This window comes from Clinocottus analis, unplaced genomic scaffold, assembly GCF_023055335.1.
Source record: "Clinocottus analis isolate CAN_PGR_092001 unplaced genomic scaffold, fCliAna1.0.p SCAF_6, whole genome shotgun sequence".
Classification (NCBI taxonomy): Eukaryota; Metazoa; Chordata; class Actinopteri; order Perciformes; family Cottidae; genus Clinocottus; species Clinocottus analis.
Window position 1 is genome coordinate 10,788,125 of NW_027176218.1, and position 20,879 is coordinate 10,809,003.

Consider the following 20,879-nt stretch of genomic DNA (forward strand, 5'->3'; position numbering starts at 1 on the left):
GTGAGAGAATGAACAAAATCTGATATGAACTTTTCTACCTCACCCTGAAATCATCTGTCCACTCCCTGTCTCTCAAGCATTCCAAAGGATTCAGTCAAATACATTCGCTCCATGATACAAGGTCATCTCTCACACGGAGAGTTTAATCTTTTATGGGCCCTCGTCAGAATTTTGTGAGAGAGTGACTCACTGTTTGACCTTAGAGATAAAACAGCAGTGGTATGGCCAAATAATACAGCAGCAGAGAGGCGGTATGGAAAGTTTGGGAATTGACGAGACAAAACAGGGCGGAAAGTTGCATACAAAAGTTTTCTTGTTCAAGGTGAATGTCAAACAAAGGAAATGTCAAGTGGATATTTCAAGTGGGCTCTCCTTAAAATCATTCAGTATTAATCTGTAAAATCTACCAGTGGTGAGTGGAGACAACAAAGCACTCTGTTGAGCACCTTGCACGCTTTTTAAACAGTCTGGAAAGTCTAAACTTGAATCATGAATAGTCGGACGTGTTCTTAACCTTCAGCACATTCCAATGTGCTGAAGGTTCTTAACCTTCAGCACAAACAATAGTTTCCAATGTGGTAAATAAAAAGGGATTCAATAAATAGCATAAATAACATCCAGGAAGCAACCTGTGAAGAGCCAGGTGAAGTTTGGTGCAAGGATATCTCATGCAAATTATTAAATTATGCAAACATACACCCTTTTAGTGTGTGTGTGTGTGTGAATAACGAAGAGAAATCACACCGCTTCACAGAAACATTAGCGAGGAAGAAATACCAAGACCTCTGTCTCTCTCTGGGAAACACTTAAGGTAATGATCATTACAAATTCAGATACAGAACATTAAACAAAACGTGTTAAGCTCTTCCTATTATGTTGTACATTCAGTGTGTCAACTGGCGTTGCATTTCCCAATCACCATGAACTAGAATTGAAGGGTACGTCTTTACCGGTTTGTCTCATTGCGTGTGAAGCCAGAGGGGCAGTCGGGCATACACTCTCCCCCGTGGATGACAAAGAGAATATCGCCGAGCAGGTGCACGTGGGAGCACAGGTCCATGGTGATGCAGCGCCAGCCCTCAAACTTGTAAGTGTCTGGTGGACAGTCCGGCACACAGTGGCCCTCGTGGTAGTAATGGAGGCAGCCGGAGCAGGCCATGTCGTTGTTGGGTTCAGTACAGCTGCCCAGGCACTGGCTGTGACAACACTCCCCCTGGTCTGTGCAGGAAAGCTTGCAGTGTTCGGGGCACACTGGAGGAAACAGAGAAATATGGGGAAGAGGTCAGTTTTGATTGGGTGGAAACAGGCTGCACTGCTGGGCACTGTTACATAACTGAAGCACAGATTGTGGATAAGCTCTCATATTCAATGTGACTGATAATTTGAGAACTGACGATGATGATGATGATGATGATGATGATGATGATGTGTCATTGTTATTATCAGCATAGTTTCTGGCCAGAAAGACAATAAATAGGTCTAAAAGGAGTAAGGACTCAATATGTGCAAGGCAATACGCGTTTATATACAGACTGTACAGATACCGTGAGGGACACTACTGTACTGTAAATCCTTCCAGGCTGTGAGAAAAGAAATCAATAGAATAATTGTTGTGTGGGGTGTTTTAAATGAGCTTGAGCAACATGAATGATAGAAGATCCTTACTGTTTACTGAGCATCACTGGGAAACCAAAAGCCATAACAATATGTTACCAATAACACGCTGCATTTTCCATTGCTTGAGACAGACATGTGAGAGTCATTATAAATTGACTTATTGAACAGAGCTTACAAAATCACCAATAATAAATCATTCTTTTTCACTAGATAATGTGTCTTTTGAAAACCAAACTTTGAAACAGAAAGGATAAAAGTTAGTCATTCGGGTAATAAGGCAAACAATTAAGCCAGAGGTTGTTAGAAGATTTACAAAGCACTCATGATATCCTTATCAGCTTTACATATAAATGACTCAAGAATGGCAACAATGAAAATGACAAATTGAAGGTTAGCTTTCAATGCTGTAACCTATTTATAAAGTAGCACACCTGGAAAAGCAGATGTAGGTGTAGAAAGCGGATGATTCCCAATGCTAACTAATCTTGATCTCTGCAGGCGGCGGTGTCCTAGTTTCAGACAAGTCCACTAAAGAAAGAGCACCTGGATGTGCATGTGAATGATTGTAAAAAGAACTGTTGGCAAGCAGCTTTCTGCTACTGATTGTTTCTCTGTCTGCATAAAGAGTGGCTCTGGGAGAGACTGTGTCGAAGAGTAACGCATAAGAAATCTGTGATAATATGCAAAATAAAAGCCTTTTTGTTGCATATTAAAAATTGTGCATGCAACAAAGTCCTGGTTCCTAAGCAACCACCTCCTGGTGTAAAGCCATTGCAAGGAAATACACACACACGCACACACACACACACACACACACACACACACACACACACACACACACACACACACACACACACACACACACACACACACACACGTGTGTTATGTGAAACTACATGTATCACTTTGCCACAGGAGTCCTTATTTCATCCATCCCCAGTACAGACACTTTTACAGAAGTACGCGTCATGAAGAATGAGTGTGCATTTGTGTGACATGTGTACACATGTTAATATGTCAATGTGTGCATGTGCCAGAGAGTGGAGAAGAAAAAGCAGCTCCACTTGTTTATTTGCTTTTAAATGAAACGCGAGTGTTGGAGCATCAGTGGTTTGCTTTGTAAATCAGTCAAGAAAATGAAGCCGGCTGCTGAGCTAATCCTCTCTTGATGAATATTTAATGTTGCTTTACAAAAACATCTGTAGATGAAGAATGTGATTACTGTGCACAACAGTAATGCTGCGGAGCAAACACATACTCCCAAAGTGCCGACTCCAGTTTGGTTTCACAAGGGAAGGGGAAAGATCTTTCTCACTCCTGACAGTTACTCAACTTGCCATTTGTATTCACGTTCAGTCAAATCTAATAGTGCCGAGGAGAAATGGTCTGTTTGGGAAATGCTGTGACGAAAGAAAGAAAAACCCTATTTCCTAAAAAAAAAATATGTATTGTACAAAACACAGCGGCCCACAGACATTCCCAGTGACGGTCTCCTGGTAAGACATGACCTTCGATAAGTGGCCTGCACAAACTATAATGTATGTTTGTGTTTTCTGTCCTTGTCTGATTTTTGATATAGTTGTGGTTGTGATCTATTATTTTTTTTTATTTCTGTTGTTGTTGTATAGTTTGAGGTTATTTGTAACTTGTAGAACCTTAAAATAAAATGATTGAAAGAAAGACAGACCTTGAAATCACACACAGGAGTAGGAATATTTTCATGATGAATTGAGTGAGAAGAGTATTTACCTATATGACCTTCCCTGTGCTATGCATAGCTTCCCACTCACACTATGTATATGCTCCGTCATACAAGGGGATGACTGGCTCTGCGATACCTTCATGAATAGCCTATCTAACTATTCTGGCAAAGATCTTCTTTAAAACTACGCCATCAAGATTTGACATGACAGCCGTGCTTGGAGTGGAAATACGATGCTGACATCAGTTTTGAAGATTTGCAGAGTGAGAAACATCAAAGAGGGTTTATTTTCTTGGAATCCAACCAAAAGGGGGCAGCCAAGACAAACTCTAATGAGCCTCATTGGAGGAGGTGCCCTCCCGCTCTGCATCATTTTTAACAGTTTCCTCAATGAAGAGAAATTCCAAACATGCATACCTTCCGCCAGAAGAAAGCTGGGGAGGGGGAGCTGTGGTCTTGAATCCATATAAGTCAAACCGGTTTCACTGTGTGACCAAACAACCCGTGGTATCAAGGATACCACCTCCATTTATAGATGTTCCTAATGTGGCACTATTTCCACACTGCCCCTCTCAACACATAGCTATGCAGGGCATTGTGGGTTTCCACTACTTCAAAGGAAAGGGACTAATCTAACAAGGGGCTCCTCTTATCATTCTTGTCGCCCCCTGAGTCGATGTTTAATATGAGCAGGAGTAATATAAAGCATCAGCAGCACATAATGCAACTGTTAGAAAGAACAAACCACAGACACAAAAACTTTGAAAATGATCTAGAGCTGCAAAGTAAAATGAGTCTCACTACCAGGAGTCGGGATAGAAAGGTTTATAATGTCCCTCTCTTACTGTAGTTACCCCACCACCCCCCCCCTCCTGCTCATTCCCTGATCAGTCAGCTCAGACACCATAGCCAACCACCAGCCTGCCCCTGCTGTGCGCCAGAGCACCGCGACACGTGGAGAGGCCAGGTCCATTTCATCAATAGTAAACGGGGCAACACGAGTCAGCAATGTGGAGGATCCTTTTGAGCCGCTCATGCAGCCTTACAACCGTCATTAAATACAGCAACAGTGTGAGAAGAGGCGTCAACAATTGTGCACTATTTGTTTTTTGATCTATAGGTTTCCTCCAGTCGCTAGGCTATGTAAAGAATCTGCAGAATGTTTCAGGCCGCAAGGGATTGAAGGGGGATACTGTTGTTCTTGTTTTGGTGCAATAACATCACAATAACAATACAAGGAATTTCGACGGAAACCGAAGACGCAATTTTGGCAGCAAACAAGATAACAGAGTTGTAAAGTGAGATCAGGAATGAGGAACATAGAGCTGAAGATTTACGCAAAAAACATGCAAGGATGTATGTACCTGTTTCTGACCACTCAAAAAAAGATATGGGACTGCATTGGATCAAGAGGAGGCAAGCATCAAAGTCATTCCTCTGTCAGGTTGACCTTGTCTTCTTAAAACACAGCAAGAAAGGAGGGTTCAGAAACCCAAAACTCATCAACCAAACCATATCCCTCCTCTTTCCCCACAGTCTGCATCGCCAAAAAAAAAAGAGGCTTCGATCTGATAACAAGATGGCGAGATTTCAACACTGTCTGGAGAAGGGTGTGTGTGTGTGTGTGTGTGTGTGTGTGTGTGTGTGTGTGTGTGTGTGTGTGTGTGTGCATGCAAGTGGATGGGTGAGGGGGTTCAAGTTAAAAGTTAGATTCTCAAATAAATGTCTGACTTTACCCAATAAGGCCGTTGGTGCTTGAGAGGGAGAGGATTGCAGTGCAGCAATGCTCCTCATGTGAATGCAAGTCATGTCCCATTTGCCGGAGAGCACGCTGTGCAAGTGACTAGTACACTGTTTACATTGGGAGGCTGGTGACACGTTTACTGCCAACAGAACGCTGCCCCCTCTGAAGATGAAGTATTGTGTGAAAATAAAAGGAGTTTGTTAAACCAGTATAATTTCCCCAAAACAATAATAGGTGTTAGCGAGTGAAACATACAAAAATATCCAATGGAAGATGAAATAGTTCTTTAAAACATATCAAAGCGTAGTATGCTTTCCCTGCGTCATTGAAGAGGAGTAGGAAGCGTGGCAGACAGTTGGGAAATCATTCATTATTCACAGTGGGGCCTGAGGGGAGGGACGACGAGGAGGAGGGTGTCTGGGAAGAGGAAGGTGGGGGTTAAACTGGGAGCTCTCTGCTGGACCAATAGCAGGTGGGCAGGGGAGGTTCTAATCCTGATGACTGACATGTTATTGAGTCTGGAGCAGAGATGGTAAACAAGTCCTCTCTTGAGCAGTCATTGAGAGGGGGTGTCGTAACCATAGTGATTAAGCATGGCTTTTCTACAGTTTCGGATGAATCATAAGTTAAAGGAAAACCTGAACAGACATAGCTTACTCAACAACAAGCCTCAGTCCAATTATTCCAGTAAATAGTGAACAACAAAACATGACTCGGGGGGGCTAGAATTAACGTCTTCTGCATTTCTATTGAGTTTGATTTTAAAGACTGCTTAATTAAAAGCAAGAGTGTAAATATGGTTGAGATGAAACGGTGCATTGTTTAAAAGTTTGCAAAAGGAAAATAAGAATGTAACCCTCACACGTTTTGCTTCGACAGCCCGATTTTGATGGAGGTTACTGTAGTAGCGGCACATCAAGTATCACTCACACTGCTCTTGCTCCATAATGTAAACGGGGCCATAGATCCATTAGGACATGATTAAACGTATCTCTACATTGTCTCAATTTGCCAAAGTATTCACTCTACTGCACACTACAGTAATCCACTGCACTATGGGGACGCAAAGCCTCCCACTCTGTGCAGAGTCAGGCCCGGTGAGCTCAGGTTACCAGAGCTGAGAGGAGTAGCAGACAGTAAGGTAGCAGAACAGGCGCACAGTAGCATACAGAAGGCCCATCAGGGGTGCTACAGTCCAGATCACAGGCCGACCCCCCAGCTCCCTGAGCTCCATCAGGCCACATCCTCATCCGGCAACCCGATCCTCCCTCGGAGCCCCCGGTGTATCACTACAGACACTTGTTTAAACCACATCAGCCAAGACGGCCAGAGGGAGGATGCTTACTCCACTCCCAGCCAAAGGCAAACCGCATCAGAGATTCCAGCGCCGTCTTACCTCGACAGCAATAGAGTCTCCGGTGCCGGGATGGACTGATCTAATCTAAAGTGGTGTTTTTCACCTTTTGAAACAGAGTGTGTCTGACTGTGCATGTTGGGCTAAAGTGACCTTTCTGCTGATCAGAGGGTGTTTTTTTGGAATGGGGAACACTGCACAGCGTCATGATGATGTCCTCATGCAGACAGCTGGCTCAGGAAAGCTCGGCTAAATCTCTGTTCAGTCCTGTGCACAAAGGTGTGCGTGAGCCCATTCCTGTCCGGTCCCAGTGTTTCTGGGTCTCTTCCACTCCCATGCCCACTAAAGACCATCAATGTGTTTTTCAAACAACTATGTGCTTGGCTGTGTGTTCAGGCATGCGTGGCATTTCCCCCTCAATCGCATCCAGTCACAACAACACACAACACACACACACACTACCCTCAGGCCTCAGCCAACTCTGCAGCTGCTGCTGCTGCTGTTGTTGTTGTTGCTTTGTTGGTAATTGACACAGGTATGCAGCAATGTCACATGTGAAACCACTTTGTTTTTATTACTGAAGAGGTAGAGAATGCTCTAAAAGCTATTAAAGGAATGTTAAAACAGTTACCCAAACAATCATGACAATACAATGTAGTATATGAATATTGTCACATTATGTAAGAATATTGAACGCGAGTATAATGTTTATACACTCTAGACATCTAGATATGTCAGTAGTGTGGTAATATTAAACAACATAACCTATTAACTCATTCTCGTAATTCTTGAAGCAACTGTAATCAAAGCCTAAATGATTGGCTGATTGATTGCTAGATGATTGACAGAAACAAATGAAATACTATTTTAAAATATTATATGAATTTTCTGACAACATTTTTAAATACAAACTAGTTCTGACCTTTCAAATTTGATGCTTATCTTTGACATATTTTAGTAAAGTAAATATCTTTGGATTGCTGGTTGGATAAGAAATTGCAGTGGGCATTCAAGCTGATTTGGTCATGTGAAAAATAAAATGGATCCGCCAGTTTTATGTTTTTGTTGTTTTCGCTGGTCTGGTTGAGCACATTAATGCCTTTAACAGAAATCCATTGCAGGCACAGAAAGGTGACAAGCTGCATAGTTACATAAGATGCTAAGATAGGCATTATTATGGGAAATGTAACTTCGGGGAGAACTCAGGTAATGCTTTTATTTTTTCCTTGCAGATTCTGAGGTGTTTCCTCTCACTAAAAGTGGCTTCTAAAAATACCTGACTTCCCAGATCTGCTTCATTAAATACAGTGTGATTCCTGGCAGTGCTGTGCTGCCTGGCTGGCGAGATGCATTGGCTGGCTGTTTTGCTAACTGGGTGACTAGTTGGGGTTAGTAAGAGCGTGTAAAGCCATCACATCCTTTCAGCCTTGTACACATCGCACTCTAATCCCTCTTGTGAATGTAGCGGAGACACCCATGAAGATAATTACAGAAGACTAGTGCTTGGTTACTGGTACAAACCAGGGATCGGCAACCTCTTTGACATGATGTGCCATTTTAAAAAGGTTGTTTCAAAAGGTTAAAAGAAACGTTTTATTATGACAAAGCATCCAAATGTATATCTCTAACGGAGCCGTAATTTTTTCCCCCATCCATAGCAACGTGTACATTTCAAAAAAAAAGAAGAACAAATTCTGCAAGAAAGGCAACGAGTAATAGGCAATCAGAAGCAAAGAAGGGGGTGGCGGGGAATCAAATTACCATTAATAAACAGGATAAGCAACTACAAACGGCTGAGAAAGAGGTCATTTGGCATGCTGATAACAGGATACTTTTCAAAGAACCTCTTTGACAATGGTGGCACTCTTGCCTAAGGTTGCCTATCCCTGGTATGAACTGTATCTGGTATTCATCCCACATACACTTAACAACACTACACTGGTGAGAAACATAAACTGTACACATAAAATGAACAAGTTACTGCTTCATTTGGCTCAGGCGCAGGACGTTTGCAGGCACAGTTCAACACCTGACCCCAGACCGGCAGCTGCCCAGTGAGAACCTCCAGCCATATGGAGCAAAGTTGATTCCCAACACAATTTAACAACACATCACTTCAATAAATGCATTTTCTTTATACGACTCTGTAATGTTGCGAGCAACCACAGTACTTTATTTCACATTTTTACAACTTCTACTTGTGCATTTGCCGTTCAGAATGGGCTGATTGCTTGGTTGCCAGAGTTCCAATTCTTTTCCCCTTATATGACGGCATTGGGATGGTTAGGTTTAGGCATGAGTAGATTGGTTGGAGTTAGGGTAAGCCAATCAGAGGCAGAGTAGAGCAAGTCCTGTCTTTGCCATGGAATGAAAGATAAAACATTGCTTCTGGGATTGCTGCAAGCAGTGTTTGGGGGCGTGCCTGTTCGGGACATGTGACCGTTTTCATGCAGGCCAACTGCTTCTCCCCCAGAAGTGTTGCTTGCAGCACTCTCAAGAACTGCCCGCCTGCATTGCTTGCTGATCCCAGGGATATGAAAAATTGTTCAGTAACCTTATTACATCCAGCATCGAAATCAAAGTCAATCAGCTGTGGCCTTTAAACGCAATAACAACATGCTCCAACCCCCAGTACGCAGCACACTGTTCATTTGATTATTCAAAGTTCATTCAAATTGAACGTGTCACAAGTCTATATCGCACCAACTGTGTCACTGCAAGTTCTTGGGTCCTAAACAATACAGCCGCCAAGTGTGAAGTGGATCGGTTCTTGAGATATGCACTGGGCATACCCACATGCGGACCGCGAGACAGAGATTCCTTGTGTGATAGTTAGGTACCAAAACTTGATTCAGCCTATCATCACAGAATCAGAATATTAGTGGTGCTGATGCCAAGGCCTATTTCTGCAGATGACCATCTGCAGCTTTGCAGCACACGGTGCCCAGACTTCATCCTGGCACGGCGTCCGGCATACATTCTCCCTGCTGGCATGATGTCTGGATTCAAAATGACACATCTTAAATTTCACATTGACTTCAAGAAGGCCCTAATCCTGATTAAGCATAGCAACATTTGCCTTGAGCTAAAGAGCTGATGGGGATAAAAGTTTGTGTTCATTGCGAGCATTCCTACCAGGTTAAAAGGGAGTGCTTCACAAACACGGAGAAGGCCATTAGTCGATTATTGAGCCGATAGCCAGTGTAATGTAAATCCTGAAATTACAGTTCAGTTTGGTTACATTTTATGTGTGTATTAGAGTATGTAGGGATTGGTGTTTGTTTGCATATGTGTGTGTGTGTGTGTGTGTGTGTGTGTGTGTGTGTGTGTGTGCGTGTGTGTGTGTGTGTGTGTGTGTGTGTGTGTGTGTGTGTGTGTGTGTGTGTATGGAGCGGGAGGGGGGGTCATATTTAGGATCATGTAACCAAAATGTATACATAGCTTACATTGCAGTCTCTGTCTGTATGTCTGACTGCAGTCTTGTCTTTCAGATGACAGTGGGTGGTTGTTGGCTCACTCAGACAGACTGCGGTGAAATACTGTTGCTCAGCCCATTTCTCCAGTGCATCTCCCTCTTCTCTTTGGGATATACGCCTCAGTGTCTGCCACCTCAATGGAGCCTGACGTTCTGTACAGTCCTATTAGCTACTTTAAATATGACATCTGGATTTAGGGTTTCCTTTTTCCTCAACTTAATTTAATTTTCATAGTGAGTTTCTTGAGGGTAAACAGTATCCTTTTTGTGAGGCTGCACTTGCTCTTTAAAACGGACAAGCTGCGGGTTTAGCAGGGACAGTTGTGCCCAAAGTTAACATCTGATTCGACGGGGACACTGAGACTATTCTCTCGATCTGGATAGCCTGTGCTGAGACTTTAGGCTCGTCCTTTCAAGTGTAATGGTCTGATAAGATACAACAGTCCCAGATGGTATCACAGTAAAACGGTATTGTATTGATCCAGTATCTGTCGTATACAAAGCTTCATTTCACATGAAAGAGACCTTTTAGGGGTTCGCTTTTCATTATAAACCTCATGCTTGTTTTGCCAATACCTATCTGCACAGGGAGTTAAACGCTTGCAGCTACTTTAGCTCAACAACACAGACAAATAAAGGCATTTACTGCAGACTTTATGTCATGTTTGCACACTGATAAGACCTAAGAGGGTCATTGATGAGAAATGTTTGGCAGTATTTAACAATGGGCTGGTTTTCACTTGATCCTTTTACATCAAAGACTGTGCCTGTATACCAAAAGTAGGGGCTTTATTTCCTTAAACATCTCCTTTATTCCAAGTTATTGTAGGCGACAATCAAACAGCTGGTGTGGTTTACCATGTAAATGTTAAGGCACCAATTACACAAAAAGCCATCACAGTTCAGTAAACAGTAACAACAGCACCAAATATGGCAGTTGCACAAAGCCCATGCAGTGAATAACATTACCGTTTACAAGTCTCTGAACTAATTGGGGGTTATGTCCTCTTCAGTGAGTTTAACTCACAGGCTCAGCACAGATACAGGCCCGAGTTTCAACTTAAGTTTCTGCGTGAATTTATATTTTATCATGACAAAAGTCTAACATTCACTTAAACACAAGCAATACATCCATGATGCAGTGGAAACCATGGAATTGACAGATTGCAGACTCCTATGTATTCGTGACCATGTTTAGTTTAGGAACAGGGTGTTTGTGGCAAATCTGCAACAGTATAAACTACAGAGAGCTGGGTTCAAGAACATGAGGGACTAGAAGTAGCATGTTTGGCTATATGTGTCTAGGACAAACACGTGGGTCAAAGGTCAGAGGCAAAAGGCCTCAGAGGGGGCAGACTGCGGATGAAGCCATGCCTAGCCTTATTGTTCCATCAACAGAAGTAGACTGCCGATGTGGATGGAGCAGGACAGCTGACAACTGCCTTAAGCAGTCTCTCGTCCTCACATCCTATTGGCTGTGTGTGACACCATGGTTATATCCCCATGTTTCACCTCCCCTTTTCAGGGTGGGAGCAGAGTTCAGTTCTTCCTTCTACTCCCTCTCCCTCTCCCTCTCTCTCTCTCTCTCTCTCTCTCTCTCTCTCTCTCTCTCTCTCTCTCTCTCTCTCTCTCTCTCTCTCTCTCATTTTTTTCTGGCAGGTCTTTCTTAATTAACACAAGTAAAAGGTGGAGTTTTGGTTGGCACATCATGCTAGTATTGTGAAAGTCTAGGTTTGACATTTTCACAAGCAGACAGCTCACTAAATACCAGCTGGGCTGTACTGTGATATGTCTCCAGTAATTAAACAAAAGGATGCTCAGAGGAAGGAGCAAAAGATATACAGAGAGAGAAAAAGACCCTAGGAGGAGGCATATTGAGGAATAATTGCTTAATATATAAAAGATGTGCTGGGAGAAAAACTGAAATCCCACATTGTTAACCAGTGTATTGAAACAGACTTGTAGGGAAGGGATGTGGCGGTTTGGGGAGGTTTTAATCACTGAGATTGATACCTGTGTCAGACAGGTGTACCATGTGTGATGTTTAATTAGGGTGGAGGTGAAGGATGGAGGAGGAGGAGCCAAAAAGTGTCTTTAAGTCAGCCAGTAAGCTGACCTTTCTCTTCTCTGCCATGATCAGACGCAGTGTTCAGTCCAGGATCACATCCCGCCACAAGAGTTTAGCTCTTAGTCAGATTAAGGAGGAGCCAGTGCACATAGGAAAGGTGAAATGTCATCATAGCACCGCAGGCGGAATCAATGGGGCTGCAGCGGGGAGTATGCATGGAGTGGAAAGGTTTGCAGGCACTGGGGCAGAATGATCTGCTCCACCGCATGGACTTCACAAAGACTAGAAAACAAAGATTAAACCACCTTCAGCTCAGGCCAGCAGCTCAGTAGCTTTTAAACTCCCTTCCATCTAGTATGTCCTACAAGAAGATGATCCAAAATGTTGCAGCCTCATCATTAGAAAAAAAGTGTGAGTACAGTAAATTTGAGTAATAAAGGATAGCAGAGACGACAGATGCCAGGAGAGAGGCAGGAAAAAAATGGCACAGAGAACAAGCCTGCCTCCAACCACAGGCAGTGTTGCGCCTCCACGGTGTCAAACAATAAACTTCTGGAAATGCTTGAAAATAAATACCCATGCTTTCTCCCTCAAACAAATAATGACATCCATTGTGAAATGCAGTGGCACACTCACAGTCAGGAGAGACATAAAGACAGTTTGAAAACAGTGGGCTTTATCCCCCCGCCCCCCGCCCCCTTCGCCGGCTCTGCTCTCAAGGCCAGGGACAACTTTCTTCTTCAGTTGCGACGTAGACGGGGGCCACGCAACACCGCAGCCCACTTTGGAGTCCCCCTCAGAAAAATATGTCTTTGTCTTTTTGTCGTTACAGACCTCCCACAGCTCAACAGACTGGGCTGCAACAGTATTAGAGCACCAACAGGGGGCCTAAGTGATGAAAAAGACACCCTGCACGACATGTTACACACATCCATTGACAATGCAGGTCTACAGGTCCGGGAAGCCTTTTCTTTTTCCCTTGTCGTGACCCAAAATGTGTGGTCTATCATAAACTATTATTGAATAACCTCATATAATAATATGTGAGCCAAGTTAGTTTTGATGAGTGAGATTGATGAGTACAACAATACATATTTCATCACAGCTGCATTTTTTGCTCGTAAAAATATTTCAGTCATTCTTCCAACTCAGTTTTATTGAGCCTGAGGGTTTTCCCGAACAAATTACTTCACACCTGTTTTATGCCATCTTGAAGAGATCAATCTGACATACATTTGGAACCTGCAAAAAGATGACACTGAGAAGACCAAATTGCACATCATAAACTGCAACAAATGGAAGACCTGAGGCCATATTTACTGTTCTCTGGTAGCGGCTCTCAGAGCAAAAGAGGATAGTGGCGATTCAAGTACTTAACTGTACCCAAAGCCACAAAGATGGTGATACAATGAACTCTTTGTAGCACTTATATTCTTAATTACATAGTTATCTTTACTACATTGCATGAATTGCTGTTAAATATTAAATGAGCCTGACGGTGCTGTGAGTTACACATTATCTAATCCTTACTTTTGAACAATGAGTATCTGCAAAGTGGCCAAAGTGAGGGAAGGCTCCACACCTGCAAGATCAGTGATTTCCTCCAGAATGACAAACATGAATGGGCACACACTCGCATACTTTTGAACAGCCAATGCTGTGCCGGCTGGCTTCAGAAAGTATAGCTGGCTGAGAGAGGGAATGGGAGCACGCTGCTCAGTCAATGAGCCATCAATCACTCACACACACACACACACACACACACACACACGAAACGGGATACCTTATCTTTTAGCTACCATTCAAAAGAAAGCCATCAAAGTTCTGGCTCTGGCTCCAGGCCCTTTGCCGGGGCCAAATGTCCAAGCATTACTTTGTCTTGGTGGTTTGATTAGAGCTACTATTACTTTACCCTGGCCCCTCTCAGAGGAGTTTGAGTGTGTGTGTGTGTGTGTGTGTGTGTGTGTGTGTGTGTGTGTGTGTGTGTGTGTGTGTGTGTGTGTGTGTGTGTGCGTGCGCGCTGTACAGTCTGTTGTTACTCTAACTAGCCCACTACTGCAGGGCCTCACTGTACTCTGCTGAGCTCTCAGACAAAAAGGGGTTGTGAAAAGGCAGGCAAGGAGGCAGCAGCAATCATGTAGTAGCACACCTCTGTTGTCTATTTGGTACCTGACGGAAGGATGGGGAGAGCGAGCAAGTGAACACAATTCATCACAAGAGAGATCCAAAAAAAGGGTTATTAGCATTACTGAGAAATCTGTTGATTCTTTGGGGTTTTAACAATAATTTTGCAACAACTTTAAAAATAAATTCTGGTCAGGACTATAATTGGTACTAACTATAGGGGAATATAGACAATGTTCAAATGGTACGCTTCCAAGCAATTACTTCTAATTAATTACTAATATAACCAAGAGTGTGTATTAGTCAGAGTACAGGAGTTCAAATGAACATGAAAAATTAAATCTCTCGACTGGCAAGCTTGCATTTTAAAATATATGAACAACATATAAAAGTTCCCAATAGCATTGGGAACAGCATTTTTTAAATGCTGAAAACATTTGTATTTCCTTACAATAGAACAATATTACTTATGTCTTTCCAGAATGCTTTTTAGGAAATTATTAAGAAAAAAATTCCAACATATTACATTTAAAATTGTATTATACATATTTTCTTATTTATTTATTTATAAATTACTGAAATGATTAATGGATTATCAGAATTGTTGGCGACACATGTTTTTTTCAATCTAAATAAACTAATTGGAAAATTGTTTAAAAACTACATCCGACAGTCAGTGCCAAAGCCAGACCACCCACCAGATGAAAGGCACATTCCAATATTTCTTTGCAGCCCCATAGTGCCTGCAGAAGTACATTCCTGCTACATGAAGGCAACACCAGGCACACCTGAAGCATGTTATTACTGCATCGCCTGTTCCCAAGGGGCAAAAACACACATTAACAGAGTTGTCTTGAGAGCAAATGAGCACACTGTGTTCCCAATCCGACTTTGACGCAGCACTATAGTAGCAAAGACTGAGATCTGAAACAAGAACAGTGACAAGCGGACTCAAGCACAGCAGCTCTGGAGGCAGGCAGGGATCAGCAGAATTAATATACACAGTGAGGAGTAAACAACACCAGAGGACATCCTCATGCCCCTGAGCGGCAGTGACAGCATGTCCTCCTGTCTGCACTGTCACTCTATGTCAGCTCTCATTACCGACAGCGCCACACGACCAGCGCTGACTGACTGGCTAACGGCACCTGCTACCTTCTGCTGTATGAAGAAAGTTGCACGAGCCATGACCTCACTCACGTACCCTCACCGGCCCTCATTAAGATAGACAATAGATTATTAATTGATAATACACAAGTAACCAATTTCAGTCTTGTGTTGGTATGTTAAATATAAAAAAGTTAGAGTTTATAGAACAGGAATAAGGGTATATGCTTTGAATAGCCTCCAAGCAACCAAAAAAAAAAAACTAAACTAAATTACTGCCATCATGGAAACAAGCGGAACCAAACTTTCATCCTCTTCCACAGTCAGTCTCCCAGTGGCAATTATTGTCTGCCTCTCTGCCTTCACAAAGGTCCCGTCGGCTTATTCACCCACGGCCATAAGTTATTTGGATAGCACTACGGTGCTAGGGGAAATACAAATGAAAGGGTGGAGCAGGCCAGAATGTTCAACCCCTCTCCCTTGACACAAGACCCCCCCTGGTCCCATCATGCATCAAACGGAGCTGCACGCCCCTAACTCCCTGCAGAGACCCGAGGACGGTTGCTGCAGCATTGTGTTGGCGGTTTAAGGGTAGACATAAGTCGGCTAGCGATGTGAGTGAGGGATCAATACATCTTGGCAGCTCAACGCCTCATGTCATGGCGGCTATACTATGTAATATACTGCTTCAGAAGAGGAGAAAACTCTCTTTGACCTCCAAGACAATTGAGAAAAAAAGTATAAAGGGATCTGTGCTAGCTTAGATACAGTATGGTTGGTTTTGAAAAATAGAAACGGAGAGTGAGAGTGAGAAACCAAAAGGAAATAGAACACCGTTTTGGCTACCAATAAAAAATAAAGATATCACAAACAGTTTTGAAAATAAACATGAATAAATGTGTACACCAACCTTCAGGGGAAGGAAACAACCTGGAGGAGAAAAATTGTTGTTTCTATTTCCTGGAAGACTTAACTGAAATAATAGTGCAAATAAACTAGTTTGCACTTGCCTGGTGAGCCCTTGGGAAAACACCAGAGGGATAGATTTCATGGTGCGACTGGAACAACAGGGGGAGCATGAAAAATGATATTTACAGACAATTCACACCACACGCATAAACAAATGCAACTCAAACGCAGGAAGAATTTATGGAAGTGTTGAGGTGCGTCTGTTATTCCTCATTGTGATGACTGATCTGCTGTAGCTGCTAAGTGAGCAGCCTAAGGCGGAAGCAAAGCCCAAATTGGGCCTTTGTTCCAGACTGCATAGTGTCTCAGCAGAGGCATGAACAAAACACAAACACACAAAGCCTGTGAAGAGGCAAGAGTGTATGTGTGTGGGCCTACCCCAGGCTCCTCCTCAGCTGAACAGTCACTCACACACTCTCACACACACACACACACACACACACACACACACACACATAACCAACTCCACCACAAGCGCCTCTGAGCCGCGTCTCACCCACTCACACACATACACAACACACAACCTGACCCGCCTCCCCTCTCGCTCTCTCTTCTCCCTTATTCCTCTCGGTTTCTTGCTCTCTCCTTCCCACCCTCATTCATAAAATGGCCGCTTCGCGACTCCAGCTGCTGGTACGGAATTTAAGGATGAGGGGTCAGGGGCAGTAACGGGCCAGGAGGGACTTGTTTGTTCTTTTTTTCCCCCTCCCTACCATCTCTTTATGCACCCTTCTCTGTCTGGCTAACCCGTTTACACCCCACACCAGCGAACAGATTTGTCCGCCTAATTCTACTCCTCACATATGCCAGCCTTCCTCATCCCTGTCCCCTTCCTCCTGCCCCCTCCCCTTCAAAACAAACCTGATACCCTCATGGCTTGGGAGGGAAACTAAAGCTATGCGTCTGGCAGGGAAAGGCAGGCGCAGAGCAGAGCAGGGGCAGGAGCGAGCGCTGGTGGCTCCTCCTCAGAGGCCAGCGAGAGGGGAACGGGGACATTCTCAAGTTCCATCCCTGGAACACATCCTCCATGTTTCTGCAGTTTTACCACATCACACGCACACACATGCAGACTATCGAGGCTTTCAAAGCAACATGAGATTCATTGCTATAGCGTTTGCTTTTTTGTCTCTTTGTAGTCCAGAAATAGGGGGAGATTTGTCCTACACATCTTGCAAGGTGGTATTTGTGCAGAACAGGCAATATATGTTCAAGGCGACAAAAGCGACAAAGTGAGGAAGCGCAAATGGATTGTGTCCCTCAGCAGCTCATTCCAGTCTGCCACAGAGTTTTATAAAACTGATCAATCAGACATTGACTGCACACCAGGCTTTGGTTTCGAAGGAGAAAACAAAGACTTCAGTGCCAGAACCATTCAGACAACACCCCAGGGTACAATAATAAGTGTCACTGTGCGTGTGTGCGTGCACATTTGTGTGGAGGAGGTGTGTATATCCAATCTGAGGTGAATGAGTGCATCAGCGCTAATGCATCTGTTCCCGCCACTATGATGCTGTGCAGCGTCTTCTGCTGTAAGCACACAAATTAAAACTCACTCAAGCAAGAGCTGCCCCCCTTCTCCATCCTCTCCTCTCCTGTCCTCCTGCAGCCCCAATCAGACGAGAGGACAAGAAAGGAAGGAAAGGCTGCAGCGAAGAAGCTGAACAGACCTACCTCTTGCTGGAATAAGTTTTAATTTGGGAGGGTGGGGCTTCTGTGGTAGGACATGCACATGTGCCACACAAAAGGGGCATGTGTTTAGTCAATGGCACGCACGCACACACACACACACACACACACACACACACACAGTGACAAGGGTCAGTCTCGGGATACGAGAGAAAGAGTCAACCACATAGTTTACTCTTTGCTGCATACAGCTCCTCTCAAATGACATGTCTCTTGTTTCTACATCATGCATCTAAATGAGGACACCAGACCTAACTATATATATACAGGAAAAGGTATGACCTGGTTATATAATCTCTATACTAGTAATGGAACCGTTACTGTGCCTTTACATCTCATAAAAACACCACATTTAGTTGTTCAGCTGTAACCAGGATATTCCATTTCCCCTCCTCAGCCCACAGGCCTTAGCCCACGCAGGCCACCTTCAGCCCACCCACCACCCACCCTCTGCCTGTCTGTGTTTAAATTCTGGCCCCACTCCACTCAAACTTTCCACAGATGGACACAGAGCTGTGTGGACGTGCGTTAAGCATTCAGTGTACGTGCGTCAGCCACACCGCAGCCCAGGGATCGGAGGATCAGAGGTGGAGTTGAGGGACACGGGGGTGGGACACTTGCAGGGGAATGGCGACATCATACGCCATATCTGAGCTGGCAGCGCAAAAGAGGCACAGCGGCAAACGAATGAACCAACATCCAGGCTGTGCTGCATAGTGTGGTTACGGCTGCCTGGCTATTTATATATGTCCCTCCTTCAGAGAAGGAAGCCGCTTCTATTGGATCCAGATGTGAGAGCAAGGACAGACAGCAACCCGACTGAAAGGTGGCAGCCTGGACCCGGCGAAGGTTCTGCTGCTGCAGAGCTACTACGCTGTCATTTAGGAGACCGCTACTTTAGTCTACTACGACAAGGTTAAGAACAAATGTACATTCACCTTTGAAATGGACAGTCATAATAGAGTGAATTGTTGTGATGAAAAGCAAATTCAGGTGAATTATCATTTTGTTTCTTTACTGTAGATGTAAACCAAACACAACAACAGAAACACAGCAACCATATGTTTCAATAGATGCACATAATGGAACGCAAATCTAGGTCAGATAAAATAACTGTGGTTACTGAAACTGTCCCTGGAACTATCTTTGGATATACATATTTCATTGACCCAGGTCAAGCTGCGATGGTAAAGTGGTTGAGGTAGACAGCATTCTCCTGACAGGCTAAGGTCGCACCCCATCAGAGGCTTCAAAGATTAAATCATGCAGCTCTCAGCCAGCCAACTAACATAACTTAACACTGCTCTCCTCCTCCCCCTGCTTGACCATGGCACTTGAATGACAATGAGTGCTTGCGAGACGGGGCTAAATGTGTTGTGACCCCTGATGATGGATTGCCAGTGGCAGGCCCCCAGTGAGCCATGAGCCCATTGATCTACTAGAGGATTCAATGACACATCATCAATCCCTAGGCTGAGCTCTCACAGATGTAAAGGTGGCGAATAGGCAAAGGAAGACAGGGGAGGAGGCCCTCATTATTTTCCAGTAGAATAAGTTCAAATGACGAAGAAACTTGTACGTCTGTCCATCCCTTTACAGCCTCTTTGCTTCTTTCGCTGACTGCTTGTTGGCTGTCTTAGTCCGGCTCTTACCGCTTTTGGACATGACGCAAGAGACAATAGAATCTGTGGACAGCTGCTAATCTAGTCACATCTGGCTTCATCATGCGACAGCCATGCCTCTTCTACAGTAAATGGATACAGTGTATTGTCAGAGATGACAAACTGATCCGCTGTTGCATTAGTTATGTGGCATGAGGAAGGTGTGTTTGCGGTAGTGGGAAGCGAGCTCTTAAGTGGAGCCTTTGTGGATTAATACCAGGCAGCCACACTGACTGGGGCCCATTTGCCACTCTGATATGGTTCGAGTCTAAACGCAGACGTCAGCCCACAAGCCGCCCGAGTGACGTCAACATGCTTTGACCAGGTGCCTGAAAGAGTCCGTTTCACACTGAGGGAGGGGGAGAGGATGGGAAGGAATGAGAGCATGATCCAGACCCCATAAACAGAAATTGAGATCAGCTTTGATTAGCGCAAGCAAAATTAAACACCAGTATTTTCACAGCGAACCTCAGTGTCAGTGTATTGGTATAATTATGTGCCTTCTCTCAAATAACTCTGAGGCATTCCTAGTGCCCACAGTAGGGCCAGTGTTCAAATAAAATAGCACTATCTGGCCGACCACTGACTGCTGGCTTGTATTTAAAGAGAAGTACTACAGGAGCAAAAGAGACAGCCGTACGAGTAAATCATCACCAGCTAGGGGTACATCAGTGTTATATCAGAATGAATAAACAGGTTTCTTGGAATAAAATCAGACCTTTGGGTAAGTCAATAATCTCCTCTGTTCCTTGTGTAATAAAATGTTGCTTTCCGTTTTCTCTGTGCAGAGCAGAGTAACAAAGCCAGCCATGCTGTATTACTATAAGTTAGCATAGGGCTACAAGATATGGCCAAAATCTTCTTGCGCAATGCAAGTAATTACATGATTAGGATATAAATATAGTAATATAGCATGCTGTCATGCTGACAATTAAATAAGCCTCCTTTTTTGTAGACTCCTGTGTGAGTTAAATACTACAAAGCAAAGCTCAATGAGTATTTTTCTTTTTTAAGAACTTGCTGAATGAACATAATAGTTTTAAGTATACTCAATAATGTAATTTACCGACACTTAGGTATTGCTGTCAGCAGAACTTTAATCATTTCAGATGTTCTCCGTTTGTGCTCGTGTGTGCGCGTCATCAATTTAGACGACGTAATAGTCTTTCACGATGTCTTGATATACGATTTCCCCACGATATGGTTCCACTGAAAGGCATGACATATCTTATTGAATTATTACCCAGCCCTGTTAGCTAATAGAGGAGATCCTGAGCCGAGTTTACCTGTAAAATTTCTCTTTTGGTCTCACTAACACAGACAAACAAATACTGATTCCAGAGCACATTCCATTGATTCCTGTGTCGCCCCT

General features: G+C 43.7%; 1 protein-coding gene across 1 annotated transcript in view; it reads right to left on the bottom strand.

The window, feature by feature from the left end:
- igf1ra (insulin-like growth factor 1a receptor) overlaps nucleotides 1–20,879 on the bottom strand; it is a 68,457-nt gene that overhangs the window by 17,614 nt on the left and 29,964 nt on the right. The window contains exon 3 of the mRNA XM_068603521.1: nucleotides 951–1,251. Coding sequence (XP_068459622.1) covers nucleotides 951–1,251 — 301 coding nt within the window. The remainder of the gene's footprint in view (nucleotides 1–950; nucleotides 1,252–20,879) is intronic.